Below are 27763 nucleotides of genomic sequence, written 5' to 3'. Positions count from 1 at the left end.
ATTTTTTAGAGGGAAAATGTCCTCGGCAGGAAAACGAAAAAAAAATAACAGTAATGATTTCTGTTACATTTTGAAGAGCGTGCAATACATACCTTCTCTCCATCAAGAGTAATACACCATATTCTCTTCGTTTTGCAAAATTGTGATAGACGAGCGCTGATTTCTTTCGTCACAAACACCTTTCAAAGTCAACAGCGTATTTCTTCGCGCCCCGCCATCACGAAGAAAACTTATTCAAGGGAAAAATTCCAGATGCAAATTCTTTCTGAAAGCTGTAGAATAATATGAGAAAGTTCATTATAGTCTAGGTGTAAATATTTAACAATTAGATATATATATATATATATATATATATATATCTAATAAAGTTAAAAAATAGAGAGAAACCCAATACTTTTTCTTGTAAATATTTGATTTTGTAATAGTATCATATTTATTTAATAAATATATATGAAAAATTTTTTAAATATATTTAACAAGAAAAATCACACATCTATAATCGAATATAAAATAAAAGTGTAATATACAATGATTAAAATGATCAAAAATTTGAGTAATTTTTCCCTAGTTAGTAATTATATTAAGAGATAATAATAGGAAAAATAATGTACAATGCCCTACTAAAGCATTGTTGTCGTGAAATAGAAGGTATAAGTAGAATATAAAAATAAAATAATGATTGGTGAAGGACTTCGATTGCAATATTATCGAGAAAGAGAGAGAGATGCAAAGTGTAAAAGTTTTTTAATATTTTGGTCAAAGCTGTATATACTTTATTACAGTAGGACGCTTGTCATTCATATTACATTTTAAAGTATAATTATGAGATATAGGCGAGTTTTTCTAGCGCACACAAGCATACATTAACGTAAATAAAACTTCATTAGTAACTGGATATAGAGATTTTATGAATATCCATATCTGTGATGCGCATATATTTTCTTCGTTTCAAGGTGTATTATTCTCATGAGGTTTTCAATTCTGTCCACATAAGGGTTTAATAAATTATATGCGTTATATACTTTTATATATATATATATATATGTACTCTACATATGTGCTGTAAATTGTCCCAGTGCAGTCAAAGAATAATTTGAATAATGATTGAAAAGCTTTTTTATTTGACTGTAATTTATGTCACTCGGTTCAATAATAGTTGCAGATTATCGTTCTAACAATGTAATATATAATGATCCACTCTACAATATATTTCTTTAAAAAATATTTTAGACTACTGCTAATTACAAAAGAAATACAGAAAAAATGGAAACTACGTAGCGTGAGAAATTGATAATCTTCTTAGAACGAAAACAAATTGTAAAGCGCTTATAATTTAATTAATGCACATCGAGAGTCGATTACAATTTTCGAGCCCAATTTCTTTTTAGGTCAAAGTGCGTCACATCGCGAGGGCGCCAGGGCACGTTCATTGCAAGCACGTGGTAGCCAGGTACAGAGGTCGCCCTGAGAATCGCGAGCTTTCAAACTCCACAGCAGTCAGTCGCCAGCCGCCCGTGCCGTATCAACCGGGAGTGTTAAGTCCTCTTAAATTTCGCGAACTTTGTTTTTGTCATTATTAATACAAGACTAACACTGAAACAATTAGATTTCTGCTGGTAAGTGATAAAAGTAGTCGATTCAGTAGGCGAGTAAATTTGCGTATGAAAGTTTTTTCAATTTATAAATGATTGGCGAAAGACAGAGAGAAAAAGATAACATAGAAATAAATTATTAATCATGCAATTATTTTTTGCCGCGGATTTTTTAAACTTTGATAGGCTTTAAGTTAAATGTGAACTATAAAAAAGAAACATTTATTTTATTTATTTATAATAACAAATAAATTGTTCTAAAGTAATTAAAAAGCGATAATCTGATATACATTCACATTGAAAACCGATAAAAACGATCATCATATGCATTGTCTAATTACAGTTTCCTTTTTTTTGTCCACAAGCATAGCTTGTTTCCTGCTAGTTAGCTAGTTAGTTTGCTGAGCGCTCTACCAGAAAAAAAAGAAACTGCAAGACAAGTTGCAATAATCACACTATATTTATCAACTTCTTTTTAGAAAAATAATGTGCCAAGAAGACAACATCTTTGCCATATAATTCATAAAAAGTACAAAATAAATCTCTTTGTTCTCTTTCTCTTCTTTTTTTAATTCACAGTTAATACGCAAGATACTTGAGAGAAAGATTACTTTTTTTCCTTTCATCATAAATTGTATTTTTAAAGCTTCTATGTAAAGTTGCGTTTCATTAAAATTATTCTTTAACAAAAAATTATATTCAGTCAAAATAACTTGCTCTTTGTAGCTTTAAAAATTTTAAGTTTTAACTTTTGTTTCGTTGATTTTATTCGTATATACATATGTGTGTGTGTGTGAATTCTATTTTATTTTCTACACAATTTCTTTGAAATTATCATAAATGCAATGTAGCGTATACTGTGATAATAATATTCTTAATTTATACGACATACTAAATAAAGTTTTCATAAAATTTAAATATTTAAAAATAAATATAACACGTAAGTAAAGTAAGTCTGCAAAGTGCGTGTATTATAAATCTCCGAGAAAAACACATATCAGAAATTTTATTCAGATTTTTATAGTAGATACTATTAGTTTTTAAACTAGGCGATCATCAAAGAGCGCGCGTGATGACGTTTTGATATTGCATTTATTCGCGACACAGCAAACACCATCGAGCAACCAAGTCTGCATTTTCGGAAAATTCTATCCTCTTGAATGATGCATATCTGCCGATAACGAACATTGCAGCTTCCTATAATCGATTTCACGTGCTACGACGAATAATGGTTGACACGATCAGCGATCCGTCCTATCCATCTTCCTATGTAAATGATTCGGTACAAGGGATGCGGAGATCGTAAGCCAGCCAGTTCAATTTCCATCATAGGTGTACACGTCTATACGACGAACCGCATTAAATGACAACGATAAAAACAACAGCGACTTTATGATTAAAATTCATCGACTTATAGATTGCACGAACGCTCATAAATTGGATACTAAATATATATAAATATCTCCCTACAAGCTCGCGATGATCGTGTCCATATTTAAAATAAATGGCGATACTAATGAAAACTTTGTGTCATATTATAAACAGAAAAATAAAAAATTATTACGATAAAAAAACATAACTATACAGAAAAAAAGAATATTCTTACTTTGATAATATCTTTAGTTTTAAAATATAAATCTTGAAATGAGATTATATTGCGTTTAACAAAAAAAATTTGCTTGGATGAAGACATTTTATATAGTTCAATCAAGAAGAATATATTCTTGTTATTTAAGAATAATTTTCTTAAATGGAGAGGAAAAAATGTTGGATAGAAAATAACACATGTTCAAATCGAAGATTATAATTTTCTTAGAGTTAAAATAATTATTTTATTCTTGAAATGACAATTGTAGTATTGAAATAAGATTACAATATTGTTGAAATTTAAGATTCTTCTAAGAAGATTATAAATTGTTGCGTATATATGAAATACTGAACGCGTTCATATGAGTATATAAGTTTTGATTTAACACTTACTTTTTTTCTGTGTAAATGCAAGTGTTATCCAGACATACACATACATACATATATTTTTTTTATTTTGTATAAACAATGCTATCGTGTAAAATATATCCTTAGTACTTAAGTACTGGATTTTAAGTATTTATTTTCTCATATACACAGATTATCCAGCAGATTTTCAAATAGACAGGACATCTTCCAACTAATCTACATTAATGCGCTTAGAAAGGGGAAGTTCTTGTAGTCGAGTTGACGTAGTCTCATCGACAAAGTTGTATTGTTACTCGCTTAGATTAAGAAACGGTGCCCTAATTTCAAGTATGTAGATATAATATTCGTATTCTGAGCGTGTTAAATAAATTTAATACAAATTCTCGTAACATATTTTCTAGATTTGTTTTTTTTTTTCTCACAAACATTCGCGGAATCTAGAATGAACAGAGATGATACTTAGCATTTTCTCTTCAGATCCTCGGAAAGAAAGGCTTACCCGTAGTGGGCTTTGTGTACCCGATAATCTCGACGATAAATTCGATGCTTACGAAGGAGAGAGGATACGTGCCAGCCTTGTTAAATATCCGACATACACCTTAGATACGAGCGGAATGAGTCGCTTTTCAGATACAGAACAAGTTCCACTTCGTCTTGCTTTAAATGGCAAAGGATTGACCCGGGCCGACCTTTTAAAGTATTCCCTGATAAGCTACGCTCGAACAAAAGGCTGGCCGAGAAACCGTCTCGGTGATTCGATTACAGGCGAATGAGAGGCGTCCGCAAGATTTCTTATTTCCTCTTCTCCTCTTTCTCTACTTTTCTTTCAACAAACCTTGTGTACTTTCCCATCGCAATACCCATTGTTCTATTCGTTGGTTTGTTAGATTTTCATGCTTGATCTATATGTGGTTTGCTTTTGTGTAACGTACTCCGCGGAGCACATCGATCAGGCGATTTAGTTCGCGCGAAGGTAATATCAAGAAGGTATACGTTCGCGATAAGTATATATATTTCTTCAAAATTTACTCCGCAAGATTATTGACTGTAACATCCAAAAGTAAGAAACTACTTGCAAACCTCGGGAATTAATAATATGTCGCATGCTTAGGGTATAAAGAAACATACAATTTTACAATGTAAAAGGCACAATTCGTTTGATAAATGTTCGTTAATCCGACCCTTGTAAAAAGTGCACAGCTTTATACATGCAATCCAAGGTTGAATTTTCGTGATGATCTCTTGACCCAGATACCATTGTTCGGATATACGTTGTTCGGATGAATGTTATGCGGATGCATACGGATACCAAATAACGTAATTATAAACGGCAAGCCGTAATTTTCCGACGATTTACGTACGCCCGGGCATACAACAAGCTCGAGTCTCGCTCCAATCGGCTCGTGATTGATAGCGATTGCAGCTAATCCATATAGAGGATACTCCGACATACCAGTTTGTATGCATGTGCTAAATTGCGCGTAATCAAATAAATTATTTACGATCGTGATGCAATATTGGATTCGGCACTAAAAATTTAAAGATTGGTATTGGTATTAACGCGATGAAAGAATATTTCGACATTTTCATCAACTCGTAAATCGACTGCTCGGTAACAATGTTCTACAATTCTGAAATCTTTGCAGCTTTTATAAGACGGCTTTTATAAGACTTTTTCTATTCTTTCCATGTTGCACAAGGGAAGCGGAGATTGAATTATTCTTCTTTTCCTGTTAGAAGGAGAATCGCATTCGTCAGAAAGTAAACAGTCGCAACACACAATTGTACTAGTTACTATGTTGTGCAAATATTTTCAGAATGTCAAGTCTTTTAAAGATCTTGTCAATATATTGCCAATGATCGAATTGTGTCTGCGTGATTTAATTTGATCAATCGTTTAGCAGAGCGATCTCTTAATTTCGTTGATAAATAGCCGTGAGGAGTCGCGTTAACGAGTTAAAATTACGTTTTGTTTCAATTTGGAAAACCTCCTTCATCTTCCGTTAACGTCGTTTTCGGCGCGTGTGTGTTTACGCGCAAAAGATACGTAATAAACTCTCTCCTTGCCAGCATCATAAAAGGATTCCTTGTATCCGCGAAGGTAATGTGTCACCAAGAAAAAAATGTACATAGAATATGTATATTATTCTCAAATTTCCCGCTGAATTTTAACGACTAGTTTCCTGACAAGTTTCTCTCTTTTTTTTTTTTTGTTTTCAAAAAAAATTTTATGATAAAATAAATGCTTTGATAAATGGCTCTTTTCGCTGAACCAAATATTCGAATTTGTGTGCGTCCCACTATTATAGGTATATAGCAATTAGTCATCGGTTGCGAGACTGGAATAACATACGATCTGACCGTAACATATCCTCTTTCGCCTACGAGTTTTTTGTACCATTTCGCTCTTCCGTCATTAACGATGGAATTTCCTTCTCCTCTAAATTTCATGTACACGTATACCATCATTGATCGTAACATTTCTGTATTGTTCGGCGTTCCAATCTTTTTTTTTTCTCTCTCTCTCTCTTTTTTTTTTTTTGCCGCACGTTGCCCATGATGATTTTATCGACAGACAAATCAAAAGTCGATGGAATTTTTTTACAAGCTCTTCCGTTAACATGAATGTGATATTCCGGAGTTAATTCATGAAGAGCCGAAGATTCCGATAAAACATATATAGACGAACCGTTCATTTCTGTCGGAAAATATCGCAACTGTACTTGCGCACGGTTTAGAACAAGGACTTCAGAATTATAGAACACGCTCTATCCCGCAAAGTACATGTTCTCGTAAGTCTTTCGCGTGGCTTCCCGCCGCATTCCGTTTCCGGTATCGGTAACCCATTGCAAACGTGACATCACGAACGGCGAGCAAAATCGATCGATTCGCCGAGACGTGCCGCGAGTCGAACTCCCGCGAGATCCGACAGTCGAGTTCTCTTCGCAGTTCCTTTGCCAGCTGGAGAACCCTTGTGGTACTCGAATCCCTCGAAGCGAGTATAGAAAAAGCGAATATAAAACGAGCGTCGTGAAACCAGCGGAAAAATTCTCTCATATTTCTCGAATCCGTACGTTGTTTTATATTTTCACACATCGTTAACGTGAGAAATTATTATTATTATTATTGCGAAAACTGATTAATTTTGAGAAATAAATTTTTATTCTTTAATTACTTCACTTTTTATTTAAAGCGAAATTAACGTATGGAATTTAGTCTATATTGTAGGCAAAAATACCGAAAATTTGTATTTGTTCTTGACATAATTTTTTCTTATAGGTCCACATCAATAAAAAATTAATGTTATTTTTATTATCAGTATAGGTCGGTTTAAATGGTCGTTTCTCATATATTCTATAATAATGCCATACCATTTATCTCTATTCATCCCATTGTTAAATGTAGTGACAACATGACACGTTGTATATGACGTTACACATTACAAAGTGTGTCGGACAGTTTACGCAGAAGTATTGCACAATAGTATCCTTGAAATATATCCTTGTAGTCAAAGTTAATGCAATTAAATTCACAAGTAATGGCTCATTATTATACATAATATATTATTAATTTATAGCATAACTATAACTATTGCAAAAAAAGATTTTTGCATTTAAAAATACGAAATATAAGAAAATTATATTAAAGAAGAAAAAGAAACATGAGATATGTAAAAATCTGGGAGTTTCTTTTTTGTATAATTTTCTTTTTCTTTTTCATAATTACATCTACGCTGTCTACAAAAATAAAAAAAACGTCTCGAATATGTCTTACTGGCAAATGTTATAGTAATAATAGAAAACGCATCAGCTGCGATTTCGGCAGTAGGTTACGTGATTCGTCGCCTCATAAATATCGATAGGAAACGACTTCCTGGAACGTTGTAACGGATTTCGCGCTACTCCTAAAGCCGAAAAGCAGTATCGTTACTCGGGAGGAAATCTTTGAAAGTCGCACATATTGCGATGTGCCAGTGGTGCCGTTTTCCTCTATCTCGCACATGAATTATTTTACGAATGTGTCGACTCGTAAATATCCCCATTTCGTCTTTGAATATACCAAACTATATCCTAGAATTCTATATATTATAAACAAGGAATTGTAAAAAGACAGAATGCAACGATGTAAATTTTAGATTGTAAAAATTTTAATGTACGTTATAAAATAATGGCAATTTTTCCGTAAATGGCACTTTTAATTTTTTTTATACTTTACTTTCGAAAAATTAATAATATCTAAAATCAATGTGGAATAATCGAGCGATAAAACGGGTAGCAATTAAAGGAGCGTGATTTTCGCTGCGAGATAAATGTGTTTCGAGACTTTAGCGCGCAAAAAAATATGCTAGATCATCCGCCTGATAATGGTAAGATTTGCATTACAGATCCATTTACCTTGTTATTCGGACACAATAATCCAGCCGCCTACCGGCTTAGAATATCCGAGCGCGCATATCTCAAGGATGAAAATCGCGAAGGCATCCAATATTGTTCTTCCTCGGCGAGATCGCAGTTTCTGCTCTACGACCGCAGACTGTCTGTGCAGCTGAATCTCCGAGTAACTGCGAAAGTTTCGCAGCCTAGCTAGCGTTGCACTGCTTCCTTGTAACTACTCGACGTGTCTTCTTTTACATATTTTCCCTCTTCCTCCTCCTTTCTCATCCTCTTCTCCCGCTTTCTCCTCCTTTGTCTGTTTTATTCGCTCTCTCAGTGATCGTTCTACATCTTTGCGGCGGAAATATGCCAATATTCTGTCGAAGAAATCTAACGAGCTAAATTTGATAACATCGATTCTATTAGATACGCGCGGACGCCTTCGAAAACAATATACCCAAAGTTTGCAGAGAGTTGGTTGTTCCCTCTGCTCCGGTTACGGAACTTATGGAGCATCACCGTAGGGTTCTTCCAGTCCAAATTGTTGCGGCATTCTCCGAATTCTTTTCGAACATTTTCGCCGGCGTCAGGTTGAAAAAAAAAACGATTGCTTTGCAATTTTTATAAAACACTGACACTGTTTTTATGTACCGTACTTTTATGTGACAGTTCGCACCGTTCGTTTTTTTTTGTGTCAAAGTATACCATATCATGTGATATAAAAAATAATATTTAATTTTATTCAACAGCATGGTATGTTTAATTTTCTGAAAATATCTAACGTACGTTTGCCGATTTTCTGATGAAAATGTAAAATTACGGAATATTGCGAGTTAACATATGACATTTATATTATACTAAACTATGCTTATTATACATATGAAAGATTATGAACAGGCAGTACATAATTCAATTTTAGCGAATTCTGATAGTTGAAAATTTTATTATACAACGATATTAGCCGCAGCGTTCTGAAAATAATTGTGTAATTATTTCATATAACCTAGAATGTCTCTTTCCTCTAATTTTAATGTACACCCCAAAATCATATCGTACTCTATTGCCACGTTGATTCCCATTAGCATATTTATTTTTTGACATATATTTTCTCTAAATTTAATGCCACGAGTTAATATTAAATCTTTTTTTTGCAGAGTGATAGTTAGTTCACTAATATAATTAAATAATTTGTAACGGTCGTATTTTAATAATATTTTTCCACTTTTTTCCAAAAATCATGCACACATACATATATATACATACGTATATAAACTACTTAAATAAATGACAAGTTATTTTTTATTTTAACTTTTGAGTCGACTTTGATATAGTTTTGCTAAATAAATATTACTAAATTTTTTTATTTTAATTTTCATTTTATTTGCTAATTACTTTATTAAGCGTATTCATTATTGTACATATTTGACGTAACGTAAACAACATTGGGTCTCGACGGCGCTCGAATTCATCTAACGATCTGATCTCACGACGACACGGTATGCAAATTATGCTGAAATAAAACTCTTTTCAGTCATTTTATTATCTATTGTATCATGCATCGAGCAGAAAAAAACACCTACGGATAAACATTTTTTGTTAAAAATTGAACAGAGCGAGACATATCTTTCGGTAAATTTCCTTTAAAAGATGAATCGGTTTTTCAGGAGAATAGGTTTTTCAGAAGATGAAATCGCGCAGTTTCTTTACGCATTTTCCTTCTCGTTTGTTATATCCATCTCTTTGAGAATGCGGACTTGGGAAAAAAAAAGAAAAAATGTAACAACAAAATAATAAATTTCTAGCTCACACCTAAATTCTCACTTGTTTCGGATGTCATCGCATTTTTCTCATGCGTTGTCCACGGTAACTCCCATTTTCGTTTATTTCCGCGCGCCATTCCACGAGATCCACATACACGAACAAAAGCAACATAGAACGGCGTACGCACTGCGGCAGAAACTACGAGAAATAACACAATCGATTCAAGTTCTAGTCTTTGTTAAATTTTAATAGGTTGAATAAATGTAGTTGTAGATTCAATCAATGTTTAGTTCTTATCTTCTTAACTATAAGAGATTAGATCGTTTGTCTTAATTTTGCATCACTGCTTTCATAGAATATATTATGCACGTAATTACGTAAAGTAATACACAAAATTTAAAAAAATTGAATTTAAAAAATGGAAAATTCTAACATATGAAAAAATAATTTTGCGTTATGTGTAGAAAGAAGGGATACATTTCATTCACGAAAAAAAAAATTATTTTCAAGACGAAAGCCTTTGTTTTCAATGCAATAACTCTACACAGAAAAAAAGTAAATGTCAAATCAAAACTTATATTCTTATATGAACGCGTTGATTGTTTCATATATATACGCAACAATTTATAATCTTCTTAGAAGAATTTAAAAATCTTAAATTTTAATAATATTATAATCTTATTTCAATATTACAATTGTCATTTCAAGAATAAAATAATTATTTTAACTCTAAGAAAATTATAATCTTCGATTTGAACATGTGTTATTTTCTATCCAACATTTTTTCCTCTCCATTCAAGAAAATTATTCTTAAATAACAAGAATATATTTTTCTTGGTTGAACTATATAAAATGTCTTTATCCAAGCAAATTTTCTTTGTTTAACGAAATATAATCTCATTTCAAGATTTATATTTTAAAACTAAAGATATTGTCAAAATAAGAACATTCTTTTTTTCTGTGTAGTTTATTTGTTTTTTCTAGAGTTTGTCGAAGAGTTTTAATATAGTTTGTTTATCGATAATTGAACTATGTCTGCTTAACGCATTCATTCAATGATATACTAGAATACTCATATTCTTCAGCGATGTTTGAGTTTCAGAAGGAGGAAAAACCCGGAAACTCTGCGGATACGACATAGCTTCTTCAACAATTTTGATTGCATGGAAAAAACCTCGGGGGATGCGAAATCCGGTGGGCGATGACAGGATCAGCATGGGGGTCGAGGTTTTTCCTCATAATGGCGATGATCACGATCGTTATCGCCAATTATCAACGGTATCGCGGCAGACTTCATCTGCACGAGCAGCTCGTTAACGGCCACAAAGCCATCAGGAATATTACTCAACTGCAAGGTGCGTTACAATATTTATGCAATATATGTAATCCGCTCTCAACATAAATGTGACATTACTTGTATATACACGTTTACAAAAAATGGAAAAATTTGATTATAAGTATAAAAGAAATTAACTTACATGCATCAATGCAATTAGAGAATCGATATATGGTGAATACATCTATATTAATTCTACATAGTAAATTGTGGCTGAATAAACTTTAATACCGTTGCAACATAATAAACATTGTGTGTAGAGATTCAGAAACGAAGAACAAAGAATTGCGAGTTTAATTACTCGTTCTAAAGTTGATTGCTAAGCCGTGGAAAAGCCGAGCCATAGAGTGATTCGTTTGGCGGGAAAGTTAGTCGGACTTCTATGCACCTTGTGCTTGCGTTAAACTTGCAAGCATAGTAAAGTTTCGATACTATGTAAAATTTTACGATGTGGTGTGCAATCTACGCGATTAGACTTTCTTTTATGTAAAATATTCCAGAAGGGTATATCGAATCGTGGTAAAGTTCTATCTAAGAACAAAGAAAGAGAGAGAGAGGGGGGGAGAGAGAGAGAGAGAGAGAGAGAGAGAGAGAGAGAGAGAGAGAGAGAGAGAGAGAGAGAGAGAGAGAGAGAGAGCTAATTAACAATAAAGTACACAGATGCATGAGAAGAAAATAAGTAGAATGACATTTCAGATCTTTTTTATTTGTAGATAAGCTTCGGGGCTATTTTCTGCGAGTCAAGTTTTGTGATCGATAAATTATACATTGAATGGCTACATTGTCGATTTCCGATGGGCTACAATCACGTACCTGTATTAGCTTGACCGTGCGGATATTTATTTTCTACAGAAGCTTGAGCGCACTTCCTCGCTGAGAGAGCCGATAAGAAGTTGTATATTCGTCCTACATAGCTTTACAATAGCTCCCGGATTTCAATGTTGAACCGATTAGACTTTTAAAGAGTCGCTTGCTGCAGTCAACTTTTTTTCTAGAGTCTTTATACACACAACTGCAATTTTAAATTTTCATAGCATGTTGAAAAAAATGTTCATATGCTTGAGATAAATCCGCGTTGTAATGTCATTTAAGCTTCTCATTTCTCAACCTTATTATTTTGAAACGTCAAAGACTTTTACGCAGCGGAGAATATATTAAAGCGTATAAAAAAAAAACACATGTATTTTTACATTTTCTCAATTTTCTGTTATTAAATTTTAAATTTTAAATTTTAAATAAAAGATTTATTTATATCTACAGAATGTATGATTGTCACATTCACATAATTTCTGTTTTCTGGCGATGCTTGCATTATGATAACGATAAGTTGTGTAGAATAACACGTATACGGTTGGCTATTCTCAGATCCTCATGAAACTTTAATCTTGATACGATCATTTCTTTGAAGCTTTACTTATAGTAATGTGGTGCAATTTTATTGCGCTTTGGTGGAGAATCGTCGCAATCACTGTATTAAAATTAATATAGCGTGTGGAGAAAAATCTTTAATTTTTTTATTTCAAGAAAATGTCTTTCTCGTATTGATGTGTGTCATACATTTTACACATCTTTTTAAGTAATGTGTAATTTTACATATGCAAAGTGCTATCTGTGATACTGAAAGAGGAAGAGAGAAGAAGCAAAAGAAAGAGAATTCCTGACAAGAAAGTCGTTTCCGATTCGGAAGTCTTGATCATGAAAAAATATTCAATTCAAAATTCGTTTGACGACTTGTCATTCGATTGCACTAGCGCATGGCTCTGGATGCGTAAGTATTGGCTGTTATACACACAAGCTATCTCTAGTTATTTGCAAAGTTTGTCGTTGCCAATTCACGTCATACATTTTATAACTTCGACGTAATATTGTATGCCGAAATAAAATCGGAAATAAAATTTTTTCATTCTCTCTTATCGACGTTTACTCCCTTGTAAAACGAAAAATATAACAACTTGTTCTAGAGAGTTACGCTCGCTGTTAAATTGAGTAGAATTGCAACGAACAAATTTTGCACGTACTTAAATCGGTTGCGGACGAATGCGACGATGCATCCAACATTGAATTAAATATTTAAATTTTTTTTATAAGACGCGTTCACGCCGATTTATAAAAGTCTAGCAGAGTGCGCAGAAATTGACAGATATCTGATTGCATTGACACAGCAATTGCCTTAAAGTAACAACTGTGACAAGCATCCGTTTGTTTGATATATCAAATGAAACAAAGCGAACACATCGGGAACACTTATTACACGCCAAACTTCTAGTTTATAATGAAACATACAGATGCGAAATGCGTAGCGGAAGGTGAATCTGACCATGCACGTTTGACCTATTTGTCACACCGCAGAAATACAAATTTAATCTCATTATGCATATTTTTGTATTGTAAATTCAATCACTAAAACTAAAACAGCTTATAACATTATACGTATATAGAAAATATTATTATATAAGAAATTTAGAAATACACATTAGTGAGTAAAAGTATATAAATCTTTATGTTGTATATATTTGATAAAAATAGAATGTTTTGATTGGAATTAATTAATTACAGTTTAAAAGTTATATAAAGTTCCGCAAACGACAAAGAATTTTATAAACATACTCTACAGGATATAATTAAATCATGCAGAAATTATCTTTCTCTTCTGTCCCTGCAATCCTTGCACATTGAAACTTTTCCTCTGTCATGGACAGAGTAGTAATCTAATTACAGCAAGTAATTTTAATGCCAAGTTATACGAGAGAAATGAAATTGCGTAAATACTTAAACTTGATACACAGCGTCAAGATAACGCAAAATGATAGGATGCGCAGAATTACTACCACGTTGGTCGTTCAATATAGCGCAGATCAGTCAAAAGGATTACCGAGGGGATTACATGTAAACTTTCATCGTTACGAACAAACGTGTTACCTTGCCAGAATGCTACCTGTCCACGAATCAATAGATAAAATTTATCATTGCAAAAGGGACAACTTGTCGTTTTAATAGACTATTGATCCCGCATGATATTGGTTTTTTTGTTGATTAATGGGTCATATTATTTTATTACTTACGACAGTAATTAGCACTTTCCTAATGTTATGACGTTCGCATCCTTTATCATCCATAATTTAGAAACAATGTTATTGCAGTGCAAAGTTTCTCACAACGTGGTGTTTACCGTTGACGTGTACTTATATAATTTAAAGCGTCTTACGAATTTCATAAAATAATTTTGCTCTTAAAAATCGATATACTTCAAGAAGTATGACTTGCGGTAAAAAAATGTATTGCTGTATAACAATGCATGGCATACTTAAAGCATATTTAAAAAATTACAATTTAAAATTTATACTTTCACAAAAGAAAAAAAAAAAATCGACGTGCATTTTATTCGTGCGGAAAGTTTTTAGACTTTAGGCTGCTGTCGAACTCGCTGGTCCAACTTATACACATTCCTCTAGTCCCCGCGTAATTGGATTTACGTCGGACTTCAAGGTATGAGAAACTCCCAAACGTCGTCTCGTTTCACCGGGAAGGATCGCGGCAGCATCAACAGGACCGGCACTGGTCCAATGAAAAATGAGCGACAAGACGGATGGTAGCATCTTCGGCGATGGTAGCATCCTTGCCATAAGGCGATATACGGAAACAAATGATCTTCCGGATGTATATTTATTACGTCGCCACCGTGCGACCTTCGATGGTCGAAACTGCGCATCTTTGCACGAAGCGATGGAAGAAAACACGGAAGAAAAGAAATGAGACCAAGGAAGTGTATAGATTTTCCTCAAAAGATGTATATATAAACGTAGTGCGATGCACATTTTATTTTGAAAAAAATAAAAAGGGATACCAACAATTTTCTGAAGGAGCGACTGAAAAATATAAGAACAATGAAATAGCGCGTTTATTAGTTATTTATACAGCTTTTTCTTTGCAAAAGGTATTAACTATTGGATCTAATTTGTTTGCTATAAAAAATTACTCTAATGATTCCGCTTCATAATATCATTAAATAAATATACAGGGTGTCCCTCATTTAAATGGCAAAACTTCGGAAGCGCGTAGGGGACCGAGAAACTAAGACAAAAAGTCTTTTAGAGATTTGCTCGTTTTTGCTTCATTTTGAAGAAAATCGCAAATCTCTGAAGGACTTTTTGTCTTAGTTTTTGGGTCCCCTACACGGTCTCAAAGTCTTGCCATTTAAATTGGGGACACCCTGTATATACTCTGTGTTACATTATATATATAAATATATACTAAATCATTATAATTATATTATAATTTATTAAATATATATTTATTATAATATATTCAGTAGATATACAAATTATTATAAACATATAATAATTTAATGAAATTCATGAGAATCAATAGAACAAATTTTTATAGTGAATGACATTAAGTCCAAAAATTAGCACAGACACGTCAAATTAGTGATTCCGGTGCCAAATATTTCCACAGATCCTATTATCCCAGTTTGTGACCCGGACCAATGAATATCCGTATTATTCGAACGTCGATGAAACCCAAGAGAGAAAGAGAAAGGGAGGGAAAGAGTGAGAACGAAATGAAAGAGGCCGTTTTGGGAGCTAGTTTTCCCCGGATAACTGTAGAATTTATATTCGGTCACTTTAAACGTTCGTTCTCCGCGTCCCAATTAAGACAGTCTCGTCGCAATTAATGACAGCGAAGCAAACTACCGTAACAGAGAGACTGCGATAATCATGAGGATCATATTGTATAATGGATCGATAATAAAACACCTTGGCAAATACTTCAATCCCACTGTGTCGTGAGCGGGCAGATTTTCCGTTTGCGGCTTCAGCTGCATCCCATTAACGTTAATGAAAGACGGTAATAGTGATTTCGAACTTTTTCCATTATAAGCGCCAGCTTTCGAATGTCTAATGGACACGCTTTTAATTAATGTTGTTTTACGCAACGTTCCATCCATGCGAAACTGTTTGTAAAATATCGCCAAGTGTGCGTTTCACAAGCTGCATTAAAATCGTCTTTAATCGTCTTTATTGTGAACGTGATAATACTATCGTGGCGCTTATACAGTTTGAGATTAACTTATGAGAACATCGATCGCAATAAAGACGCATTGTGATGCATCACGATACTACCGTATCTTTTTCTCAAGGTCGTTCAAAAGCCTATAATGCTTTTTTAATGTAGTATTTGACGTAATCTCTCGTCCTACTTCTATGCAACTATTTTTAATCTTTCGAGTATCGATTTTTTTATCATCTTCAATAATACACTATGTTATTGCTCGTTATAATTATCAGGACGCGAAAATATAGGATAAACTTGGATAAGATGGTCATAGTTTTTTAAAATGCAAAAAACATACTTTTATTTTTGTTATTTTTTAATAGTGTTTGTTATATTATCTTCACTGAAGCTTAAAATTACGTAATATTATCGAAATTGAAAGGAAAATATTTAATAGAAATTTTATATTATCAAAATCATACACATAAGCATTGGCCATCTTACCCAACTTTTAAGGAAAAGATGACCATAGTATTTATAAAAAAAATAGTGGAAACGAAAATAAAAATTATAGGTCACATAACATATGTTTAACGTCGATTACCATAGCTTAACTGTAATTTATTCGACGTTGTAACAGTTTTTTTAGTGGACACATGAAAAACTTTGCAGGTAGACAAAAGTAAAAATATGATATAAGATTCACAATATCGTTATTTCGAACAATGTATGCGCATAAACTACTGTAAATATCGATTATCTTTGATAATGACTAAAAAAGCGCCCTATGTAGCGATTATTGCCATCATACTCTAGTTTACCCTATAAAAAGCTTCTTTTTTTCCCATCAAGAGTAGCGAGAGCAATTGGTGGAATTCAGATGCATATCATATATATATATATATATATATATATATATAACTGCAACTTGTAAAATACTTCGCCCGCGCTTAGCTCTCTACGTCCCTGAATTCGTTACGTTCGTCCATATTTCATGTATTTATATTTCCGTCACAAACGATTAATGTCGCGCGGGCGGAAATCGTCGCCCCTACGTAAACTCTCGCGAACAACAGTTTTACTCGGCGCAGCTGCCGATTCGCATTTACGAACCGGATTATACGATGGAACGCGCGGCAGTGAAATCTCGAAGCCGGCTTTGCACTCGCGTTGCACTCGAACGCCGGGACACGGTCTGCGCTCTTGTAGGAATCGCGAATACGCCCGTTTGGGTCCGCTCCACGCGAGAGAAACGTTGGAATACAATTAAAAAAACGGAGACCCGTTATTCTCAATTGAGAGAATATAACGCAACGGTAAGTGCTCGCACCGCCGGGATCATAAATCACGCGCCGCTTTTCGCGATTCTTTTATTCATATACGATACAGCGGCTGTATCTCAAATAATCGTTAGTTCATATTAAAATAAATACCTGTAAAAACACAATATTTCTTTCTGTTTCGACATAATATAGAGTATAAATTTTATTTAAGATGAGATAACGGATAATCTCTAAATCTGTAAATATGTATTTTAGCTATACGAACAAATAATAAAGTACTAAAAATACTAACCAATATTTACGTTTAATATAAAAATCAGATGTATAAAAATAAATCAAGAGAAAGTACTTGAAGGAGAAAGAAAAAAAGATTGACGACAATATCGCAACTATTGCAGAAGACATTTAATTTTCTGCTCCGTTAAATTTCACTGTGCTGTCTTAATTGGATGGTAATAAATTGATGGTTTTGTGCAAATCTTCCAAAATATACATTCCGTTATGTACATTCTCCATGTTTGCTAAATCCGTCTAGCTTTCGATATATTTCTGTTATATTTCAATCGGTTTTTCAGATTGAATTTACAAAACTGCTGTAATCACACAAAAGATATAATTGTAAAGGCCCATAAATAAATAAATAATGTCATTTGCGTTGCTAGTAATATCAATTCGAAATACATGATTTCACTACTAATTTGTATAGTATATTAATAAGAAATAAATTGCGCAAATTAATAAATATAAATTAAATTAGCTTCAGAGGGAGTTATACATTTATGTTCAATCGATAAATGTCATTGTCCGCTTAATATTCTTTCACCGTTAGCAATGTACTAACAATTGCAATAATCTTATAATAAATCAATCAAATTGTATATTAATTTAATTAAATAATGTAAATATTTATTTAATTTGCAACAAATCACATTGTTTCAAGAATAATAAATAAAGACGTGGAATTTACAACATATCGATAGAAATGACCTATTAATCCGTTCTTTAAGCCAACATCTGATTTTTTAACTTGCTCATTTCATTAGGATGCGAACTGTGAAATTTGACAAAAAGACAAAGGCAGACGTTGACGAAGAAGACATTTAGCCTCCTTTCCCGTTAACCCTGAGCGCTCCCTCATAATCGAATCAATAACGGATGGATGATTTCTTTGTCGACGGGAACAAATCGGATCAGTCATAAAGTTCCGACTTTAAAGATGTGTAACAACGAAAAATCATTTGTCGTAATTACTAATACAACACACATAATGATTTATGTATGTGTGTTTTAAAAACATTACAGTTTTTACATTTATAAATGAAAACGAGAGAATGTAAAAAATAATTATAAAATTAAGGGAAATAAACAAAAAAAAAGTTGATTTTTTTTGGCAGATTGAAATTAATCCAAAGGAGCTTTTATCGTGCATCATCTTTTTATCGTTAATAATTCAAAAATTGCTTCTATTCTTCGACTTTTTTCTCAAGTCTTTAGTTCAAAACTTTGTTATCATCTTTCATATCGACATTGTATTATCTTATATCTCCTTTGATCTTTCACGTCTCTTCGTTTTGATCTTTTCTTCGTTATGAAGATTATTGCATGGAGAGTGAAAGACGAATAGGTTTTCAATTTCCGCGATCTCGCAGGTTTATACGATGGGAGACAATCTACTTTTAGTTATGTATCTAAAGAGAACACGAGAGATGAACTTTCTTTGGCTGTGTAAAATCTTATAACCTTGCGTCTCTCTACGCAAGCTCGTATTGGATACCCGGGCTTTCGACAGCCACGAAGAAAATCAGGGATTGACCTCGGTGGACTTCGGGATCGTAAGAAAGCGCCGTTACGCGTTCACCGAGAGTCATGTCGGTCGTTCACAGACCCAAAAGATTCTCTCTCAAACGACTCTTCAGGGTTACGTAAGATATTTTGAAGAAAAAGAGAGAAGAAGAGAGAGAGAGAGAGAGAGAGAGAAAACGAAGAATTATGATTATTATTTAGTAATTCTCCGTTTTAGTAACTTTATAAATTTTTATCCGAAAATATCACGCATTTATTACACGACTAACAAAGACTGTTATTGCAATATTTTTGCAATAAATGTTTTAATGAAAGATAAGTACAACATGAAAAACAAAAAAAATATATTAAATTTAAAGAAATATGTTTTAATTATTTACTGGTGCATTTACGTTATGTACGGTAGCCGATTAATATTTTGCGTTACTTTCAAAGGATGTGTACTTTTCAAAAGAGAAAGAGAGACTGTTCTAAATTTACACGAGCCATAAGACAATACATAAAGTGCAACGAAGAAATGACGTCAGGATAAAATACCGCGGGTACCTTGGCCACACAACTTTCCAACACCATGTCGTTTTCGTTACCGCGAAGCCACCTGCTCACCATTACAGGATAATTGTACCTTTTGTGTTTCAAGTATCCGTAAAATTTCTGAGCACTTCGCAACCTCGAGCAAAACCTTCGCGCGGCTACAAAGCGTGCGAAATAAAGGGTCAAAAGGTTACCCGGCTACAACTTTATCTTGCGCCCTCTTATTCTTTCGCGCTTGTACCGTTTCTCTGAATTCTCCACCAGAATTTTTTCCTCTTTAATCGATCTCCACCGTATGCGCGGGCTGTGTGATACGTATATCCGTTCATCCGGAATACTTAGTATTATCGAATAATTAATAGGAAAAATCTGAGCCTATTATTCTCTTGAATATCGTTCATTTTGCGACGTTTTTTCTCTATCATTAATCTTTCTTTCTCTGCTTTTTAATTACAGCATATACCTTTTCAAACCAACCTCAATTGCTTTTCACCTCTTGAAAAATTTCAATTACTTATTTGAAATTTCGGCTTTTGTACAATATTCAGACAAGTATTTAACTTTTAATATTATTTATTACTTGTTATTTGACATTGACTTTACTACTTTATCACTGCATACAATTTTTTACACGAGATAGTATCGTACTTTAAACCAAATGCACGCAATATGATGTATATATTATATTTCCATATAACATATACATTAAATAACACTCCAATATAATAAGTAATATTAAGCATCGTAAAATTCGATATTGCGGAAAAAAATATGCTTGATATATTAAAATTAAAATTCAATATTTTCTTATCAAGGAATATGCAATATTGTGCTGCAGTTATATAATTGAAAAAAATTGTTAAAATGTTTCAATAATCAAGTTTGTGTGTGTACATGCAATGTATATGAAAACTTTACAATTTCTTTTTACAGCATAATAAAAGCATTATTAAGAATGAGATTTTTTTCTGCCGCGATATTTGAAGATATATTTGTTTAATTAAAGAAAAGAAATATATTTTTATAGCTGTCGTGTGATATTATTAGTATATAATAAAATTTTTAAAAATATAAGGAATGAAGGAAGAAAAACATTTGTCTCCCAAATAAAAACTTATTTCAAACCGTAATACTTGTTGCAAAAAAAACACGATTGCACTAAAAAAAAAATAATAATATTGAATCAACAACATCATCGTAGTTGAATTTTATTTTATTAATCCAACAACATTATTAATCAAATTAATATGCCATGTATTGATTTGATTAATAATATTGTTGAATTAATAAAATAAATTTCAACTATAATGATGTTGTTGATTCAATATTATTTTTTTTTTCAGTGTGAACAAACACGATGGCTACACACATTTAAATGCGGAAACATTTGAAAATGCAATGTTACTTGTCCTAAATATACAGAAAAAGAACAGTAGAAATGACGAGCGGCAAAACAAATATGCGAATTTATTTGAACTTACATGGCGTACTCGCGTTTCCCGTGCTCAACGAGAATCTCGCGTTTTCATGAGAAACCCATTACAGCCGCACTATTCAAACTGGATGTCGGCGGCTTACGTTGGAAAATCTTGGTGAGATTGTATCTTGGGAAACATAGTTCAAATTTTTATCCATGCTTCCTAGATAATAATAACAATCTCGAATGCGAATCTCTCGCAACTTAAAAGTTAATCAATGTACAAGTATACCGTGCGATTATCGATGCACTAGAAGAAAAAAAAAAGTTTATTAACTATATAATTTAGAAATTCGGAAAATTAATCTAATAATTTATTTAATTTGTTTCAGAGGAGATAATAGCCAATCTGCCTCCCCTACGAATTCCGCGTTTGAGGCATCATCGTGTCACAGACTGGGATCCGTACTTTGAGAATGCGGACGGCCAGGGTATCAATGGCCCCCAAAATGTGGCGTTGCATCTCGGTGCAACCGCTTTTCTTGATTGTCGGGTCGCGATGCTTTCCGGAAAGAAGGTGCGTGTCATCAAACTACCCGCGATTCGATTGATTTACTTTGAGTGATTATATATTTTAAATATAATTTACATTCATTCTTCACTCCTTACATACAGGATGTCCGGTAATTACCGCCGCACCTCTCTAAGGCAGATAGAGCAAGTCAAACTGAACATAAAAATTCTCTACCATTTTGCAATTTTTCTTAATAATTATTAAAATATTAATTAAAAACGCTCAGCATATGCCGAGTGCTATACAATACAGCGCGCGCTCATACGCTGAGGGTTTTTAATTAATTTTTTAATAATTAGTGCGCAAATCGCAAAATGGTACGGGACTTTTATGTTCAGTTTGACCTGCTCTATCTGCCCTAGAGAGATGGGGCGGTAATTACCGGATACCCTGTATATGTTATGGAGTTATTGTACAACAGCCGTTTTATTTGTCTCTAATACTGCTACTTTATCTCGCCTGATAAATATCTATTGTAAATTACTTATTACGTCGTGTATTAATACTATAAATTTAAAAAGTTTTCGATAAATATCGCGAATTCTGCAGGTTATGTGGGTACGACGTAACACTGAATGGGTATCGCTCCTAACTCTTGGTAACACTACCCACATATCGGATTCAAGATATAGCGTGAGCTTCCAGTATCCAAACAATTGGAGATTGGCCATCTCCGGTGTACGGAGGGAAGATCACGGTGTATACGTCTGCCAAGTGAATACGCATCCACCGAGAATGCTGGTCACGAACGTCACTGTTCTCGGTAATATCACATGTGCTTTTATGAGGGAATAAAATATCCCGGGCAAGTGCAAAAAAAAACGTATACGTATAATATTATATAGATGCAGGAGTAATTTAAAATCAATGTACGAGCACGTTGCGCCAATAATAAAGAAAATGCCACAACAACGAGCGTTGCATACTACAGCTTAGTATCGTACATACAAACGTGAGAGGAGACCAAATTTTTTAATTTAATCCTCATACAATGCCATTTATTCTCATTTATAAGCATTATCGTAGCTTACTACCTTCATTATAGAGATATTTCTTCGATTCATCGATTAATCCATTTTTATTGGCTACGATTCGCGTTAAAAGGCAAAAGCTCTTCGAGATTATTTATTGTATATTTGCGAAATATTTAGCAATACACACCTGCGTAACGATAATTAAATATTCATGCAAACAAAATTATATGAATTATATTAATACGGAACTATATGTAATACATTACTTAACGAAACATAGTTGAAAGAAAAATTAAAATTTTATACTAAATATAAAGATTAATAAATTTTTTATATTACCTATATATAATAAATTTTAAAATATTATGATTTATGCATTGCACAAAGATAATTTAGTGAGAACTTTATGTAGATATTTTTTTATCATTATGTATTTGATAATTTTATTTACAAGTTTCTCTTATTTATAAAGTACTCGTATTTATTTCATATAATTGAGATGTCACGCATTATTTTTGCTTATATTTGAAACAATAAGAAAAATATATATTTTTAAGAGCGTATATTTTATAAATTATAGAATTCTAGCGGTTTTATAGCGGTTACTTTTGACATATAACTTCGGCCTGAATTCTACGAGTGTTCTCCGGATGCTTTTGAGTGATATATTACAGAGCATTGGCGTAATCCGGTGTCGTCGGTATCTACGACATGCATACATTGTTTTCCATTTCAAGAGCACAAATCCGAATGTACGTCGCAAATTGTCGGCTGTGTCGCGGCTCATCTAAAAGGAACAGTGTCGCGAATTTAAATTCCGTCCCCGTAAAGATTCAATTACTGTGAGAAAATCTTGCGGCATCTCGCAAGCGGAAGTAAGCCAGCCGCAGTTGTATCACGTAGTACGTCTCGTTGCACACAATGGCAACTTTATTTTACCTTACTTTCCTCGCATCTGCAAATACGTTTGCGCATACCAATCTCACCGTGCGTGCTATCTACACAGTAATCTAACCATATCCTTTTACGACAATTTTTAATTACGAAATGAAGATTATGTAAATGTTTAAAATGCGAGAAATGCAATGCAAATATGTAAGAAAACGACAGCGAGAAAAATTTGTCGAAAAACTTTTCTCGTTTAGCGTTAGAAAATATAAGATTCACGATATTTAATATCAAAATATCATATTTATTAATAAATAAATTTTTAATTATTTATTTTATAAAATTAATATTATAAAATATTAAATATTTTAAAAACATAAGGCTTTTTTTATTTAGAAGAAAACAATATCTATATATTTTTTATGCTAAATATGCATATTACAATACAGTCAATATTTTTCATATTTTATGTAATTAAATTACGCGAATTCCTTTAAATGCAATTGCAATGCAATTGAAAAAAAATAAAAAAATATATATAAAAAGAACGTAATAAAGAAAGAATGCTGCTCCATCGATCATTGGATATTATTCAGTAGTACGTTTACGTCTTTATAGCCCCGGATATTAGAATCATCGATGAAGCCAGACACGAGTTACGGGACCGGTATTACAAGACCGGAAGTGGTATCGAGCTGGCCTGTGTCGTCCGACCATCTTGCCCCGATTCGAGGGTACCGTATCCCGTCTGGCGGAAAAATGGCGAGATGTTGCCGGATCACGTCAACGTTTATCACATTAATGGGTGAGCATATATCGCAAGTGACGATGGATCGAACGGGGCTTCCGAGAGACGGATATATGGCTGAGTCTCGATTTGCATGTGTATGTGTATGTACATGCGCATATATTGTCTACACACTGGTACATATCGTCGCTCTTATCCTCTCGTAAAGCGTCGGGCATTTACCTTCTAAACCCCGTAGGGTGTACGCGTTGACGAGCAACGGTATGCTTTGTGCAAGATACTATCGTTGAGATTAATCTTTTCTCGAGACGACTTAAAATGGCAATATATCCTTCTTTCGGTTTTACACAGACGGTTTACTGTGACTCTTATCTTTTACGAATGACGTAAATAGCGTAGAATTGTCAAACTCGGTTAATATTCAACATTTATATCGGCATATTGTATAAGAATTTCTTAAAAAAAAAAAAATAAAAAAATACGAGGGAGTATAGAAGAGTGGAGAAGGTCGTTAAGAAAGAGATTTGAGAAGAAAATTATTAAAACACTCTTTAGTTTCCTACAGTCAGAATCATGCAGCCAGAATTTCGGAGAATAAATACATTGAACTCCTTCAACGTGATCGCTTTACGAATATTGAAGAGGAAAATATCAACACGTACAGCCAGTGCCTTTCGCGAGCGAGACACTGAACAATGAAAGATCATTTATCAAAAATACTTCGATATTGCAACTATACTACTTTTGCGTTTATTTTCTTTCTCTCGTCGCCCTCAAACGTCTACTTACAGTTATTTTCGCGATGTTATTTCAGCATGCTTCTTAGCAACGTGACTCCTCCTGTTGTTATAATATCCTGCATATTTATTATTATTCTCTTTTATTTTATCTTTAACATAGGTTATATACACGACAAAGACAAAGACAATGTTCTGATCTAGTTTTTATTTAAAATGTCGAAACAAATTAATTGCACTCCGCGCATACTAATTGAAAAATGAATTAATGTTTTATTGAAAATTATAGTTTAAATTATTATATAACTTTATTAAATGACTGCGTGTTAGACATCTCACATTTACATACTTTTATATATTATACATATATATTTTTACACATTTCTATGATGTGTAAAAATTGCATAAAGCAATCAGATTATATACATATTAACTTTCATATTATTCATTTCATATTAATTCATATAATTACATTTTAACTTTTTATTAAAATTCAACACATGTGTGTGTGCATGAAAGTTAATATTATACACAGTAAAAAATTCTGCGTCGATATTAAAATTTTCTTGTGTTACTACGTTTTGATTACTACTTTAATGTAAAATTAACATACAGCTATTATTATTTTTATAACATTTTTATGTGTTACATTTATGTCAACTTTATAACTTAATACTTTGTATATGTCTCTTAGAAATGCAATATTATTTTGAGTGCTTTTGACACATTATTAATAATTATTTTAAACAATCAACATGTTTCAAAATCAATTTAACATTCTAAGAAAAGTTAACATAAATCTTTGAGTAATCATCAACTTTAAAATGTTCTATCAACATTTCTTACAAGTTGTTGTAACTACTATTTCATGTAGTTTTTAATTAATTTGTATGTTATTTTTACATTGCGCTTAAAGTCACAATAAAAAAAATAAATGTAAAGTTTTGTATGAATTACGCAACATTTCTAATTTGTCAAAAAGTAACACATAATAAATGAGTTATTTTAACTTAAAATTTAGAATGAACATTCTGGGACATGCAAAAATGTTAAAATTAACATTTCATTTTTTTTACTGCGTATATACTCAAAAAAATGATCTTGCAGCTTGAACAAAAATTTTCTAGGTGTAAAAAATTAACTGAAACAGATAAATTATTAGCAAATACTGTGATACTGTATATATTTTGCACTTAATCAATTTACATGATAGAGACAGAATTTATATTTGTACTATTAGTGTAATTTAGACAGAAAATTTTTCTGTGTAGCCTATTTTTAAGGCCTATTGTCAAGGACAATTATATTTGTGATTAATATTTGACAATGGGATCTACATTTTCTAGATGTATTGCTAGAATATCGCTGCTATAAATTCTATACGTGACAAACAATATTTTAACAGATACAAAAAGTAGCGATAAATTTTAATTGAGACATCTAGAAATCTATCTATATTAGCAAAGTATTTTTTTGAGTGTAGACATCACACGAATTTATAACTATAATAATTATATAATACGGTAACTGGTTTTTTTTTCAGATCGAACGAGGATGTGGTGACGAAGCTCTACATCGAACGAGCAAAAAAGACTGATAGCGGCGAATATACGTGCTCAGTAAGCCAATTCAGCACGACCGCAGTGCACATTCATGTCCTAAATGGTAAATTAAATAAAATTTATCGGACACAATTAGCAGATATATAAATAACTATATATATTCTGGAATTGTTACGAATATTTTTATTTTCCCTAAACAGATATCTTTAAAATACAATATTAACGTCTGAATGGATTTTCATAAAATGCATTATACAATGTTTAAATCATTTATAAGGAAAAAAATGGTTACGGATGTAATTTAATATAATTTCAACAAAACGCACATACGTACACATAATAATCTTGTTGATAAAATGCTAATATATTATTATTTATAAAATCTCATTGCAGGTGAAAAACAAGCTGCTGTTCATGATCAGTGGAACGCAGCATGTATCAATTACCACGCAATTATTACTGAATTCTGCGCTGTGTTCGTCAATTTCCTTCTTTACATGTGGCAAAGTTATTCTCTGTAAAGTATTCTTTTTTAAAACTGCCAATATTCTAAGTTTATATTGTACCACACGCACGTGCACACATATACATTGTTTGTATTACATATTATGTATTTTGAGGATACTTTCGTAATCTCTTTTCTTTGACAACGTACTTTGACCTTAATATATTTATTTTTATTTAATATACAGTAATATTATAATGCAACCCGTTGAATAAATCTGTGTCAGTATTATGAGAATATAAATAAACACATTGATATTAAAATAAATGTTGTGTATTTTCTGTAGTCAACCTCTTTCTTTCCCGAAATTTAATAAAAAAATATTTTCTAAATAAATTTTAAGTTTTAAATTCTACATTGTCTTACTTCTCTGTACCATCATCCGCATATGATTAATATAAAAATTTTTAAATATCATGAGAGAGAAATTTATCGATAAAGGGTCAGTTAAGAGCGAAAGCTTTCCTTTACCAACTGATGTAAACAAAAGCTTTGCAAGCTCTCATCATCTTTATATATAATTATTTTATTTTACCAGCGGAAAACAATTTAGATTCTCTAAAATCTCTATTTTATCAGCTTTAGGCAAAATATAATTGCTACTGTTATGAGTTTAAATATAACGCACGTGTGTCTTGCATAAATACATATAAGTATATTTATGTATATTTTATGAAATAAAGAATTAAATTTAAAAAATTTAAAATAAAAGATATTGTTGCTCT

At 32.4% G+C, this 27763-nt stretch overlaps 1 protein-coding gene across 3 annotated transcripts; it reads left to right on the top strand.

The window, feature by feature from the left end:
* The first annotated feature begins 1505 nt into the window (after positions 1 to 1505).
* LOC140664892 (zwei Ig domain protein zig-8) lies at positions 1506 to 27239 on the top strand. Of its 3 annotated transcripts, none has more exons than XM_072890500.1 (7): positions 1506 to 1616; positions 10785 to 11037; positions 21443 to 21627; positions 22174 to 22387; positions 24105 to 24291; positions 26515 to 26636; positions 26927 to 27239. In XM_072890500.1, exons 2-7 carry the CDS (start codon positions 10884 to 10886, stop codon positions 27052 to 27054), a joined length of 990 nt encoding a protein of 329 aa, XP_072746601.1. In that variant the 5' UTR covers positions 1506 to 1616; positions 10785 to 10883; the 3' UTR covers positions 27055 to 27239. The 3 variants fall into 3 exon arrangements, with proteins under 3 accessions (XP_072746601.1, XP_072746602.1, XP_072746600.1); XM_072890501.1 differs by having other exon boundaries at positions 1516 to 1616; positions 10779 to 11037; XM_072890499.1 differs by having other exon boundaries at positions 1516 to 1616; positions 10768 to 11037.
* The last annotated feature ends 524 nt before the right edge of the window (positions 27240 to 27763 follow it).

Source organism: Anoplolepis gracilipes, chromosome 4, assembly GCF_047496725.1.
Source record: "Anoplolepis gracilipes chromosome 4, ASM4749672v1, whole genome shotgun sequence".
NCBI classification, from domain to species: Eukaryota; Metazoa; Arthropoda; class Insecta; order Hymenoptera; family Formicidae; genus Anoplolepis; species Anoplolepis gracilipes.
Note: the sequence above shows the minus strand (reverse complement) of the source record. Positions and strands in the feature narration are given on the sequence as shown.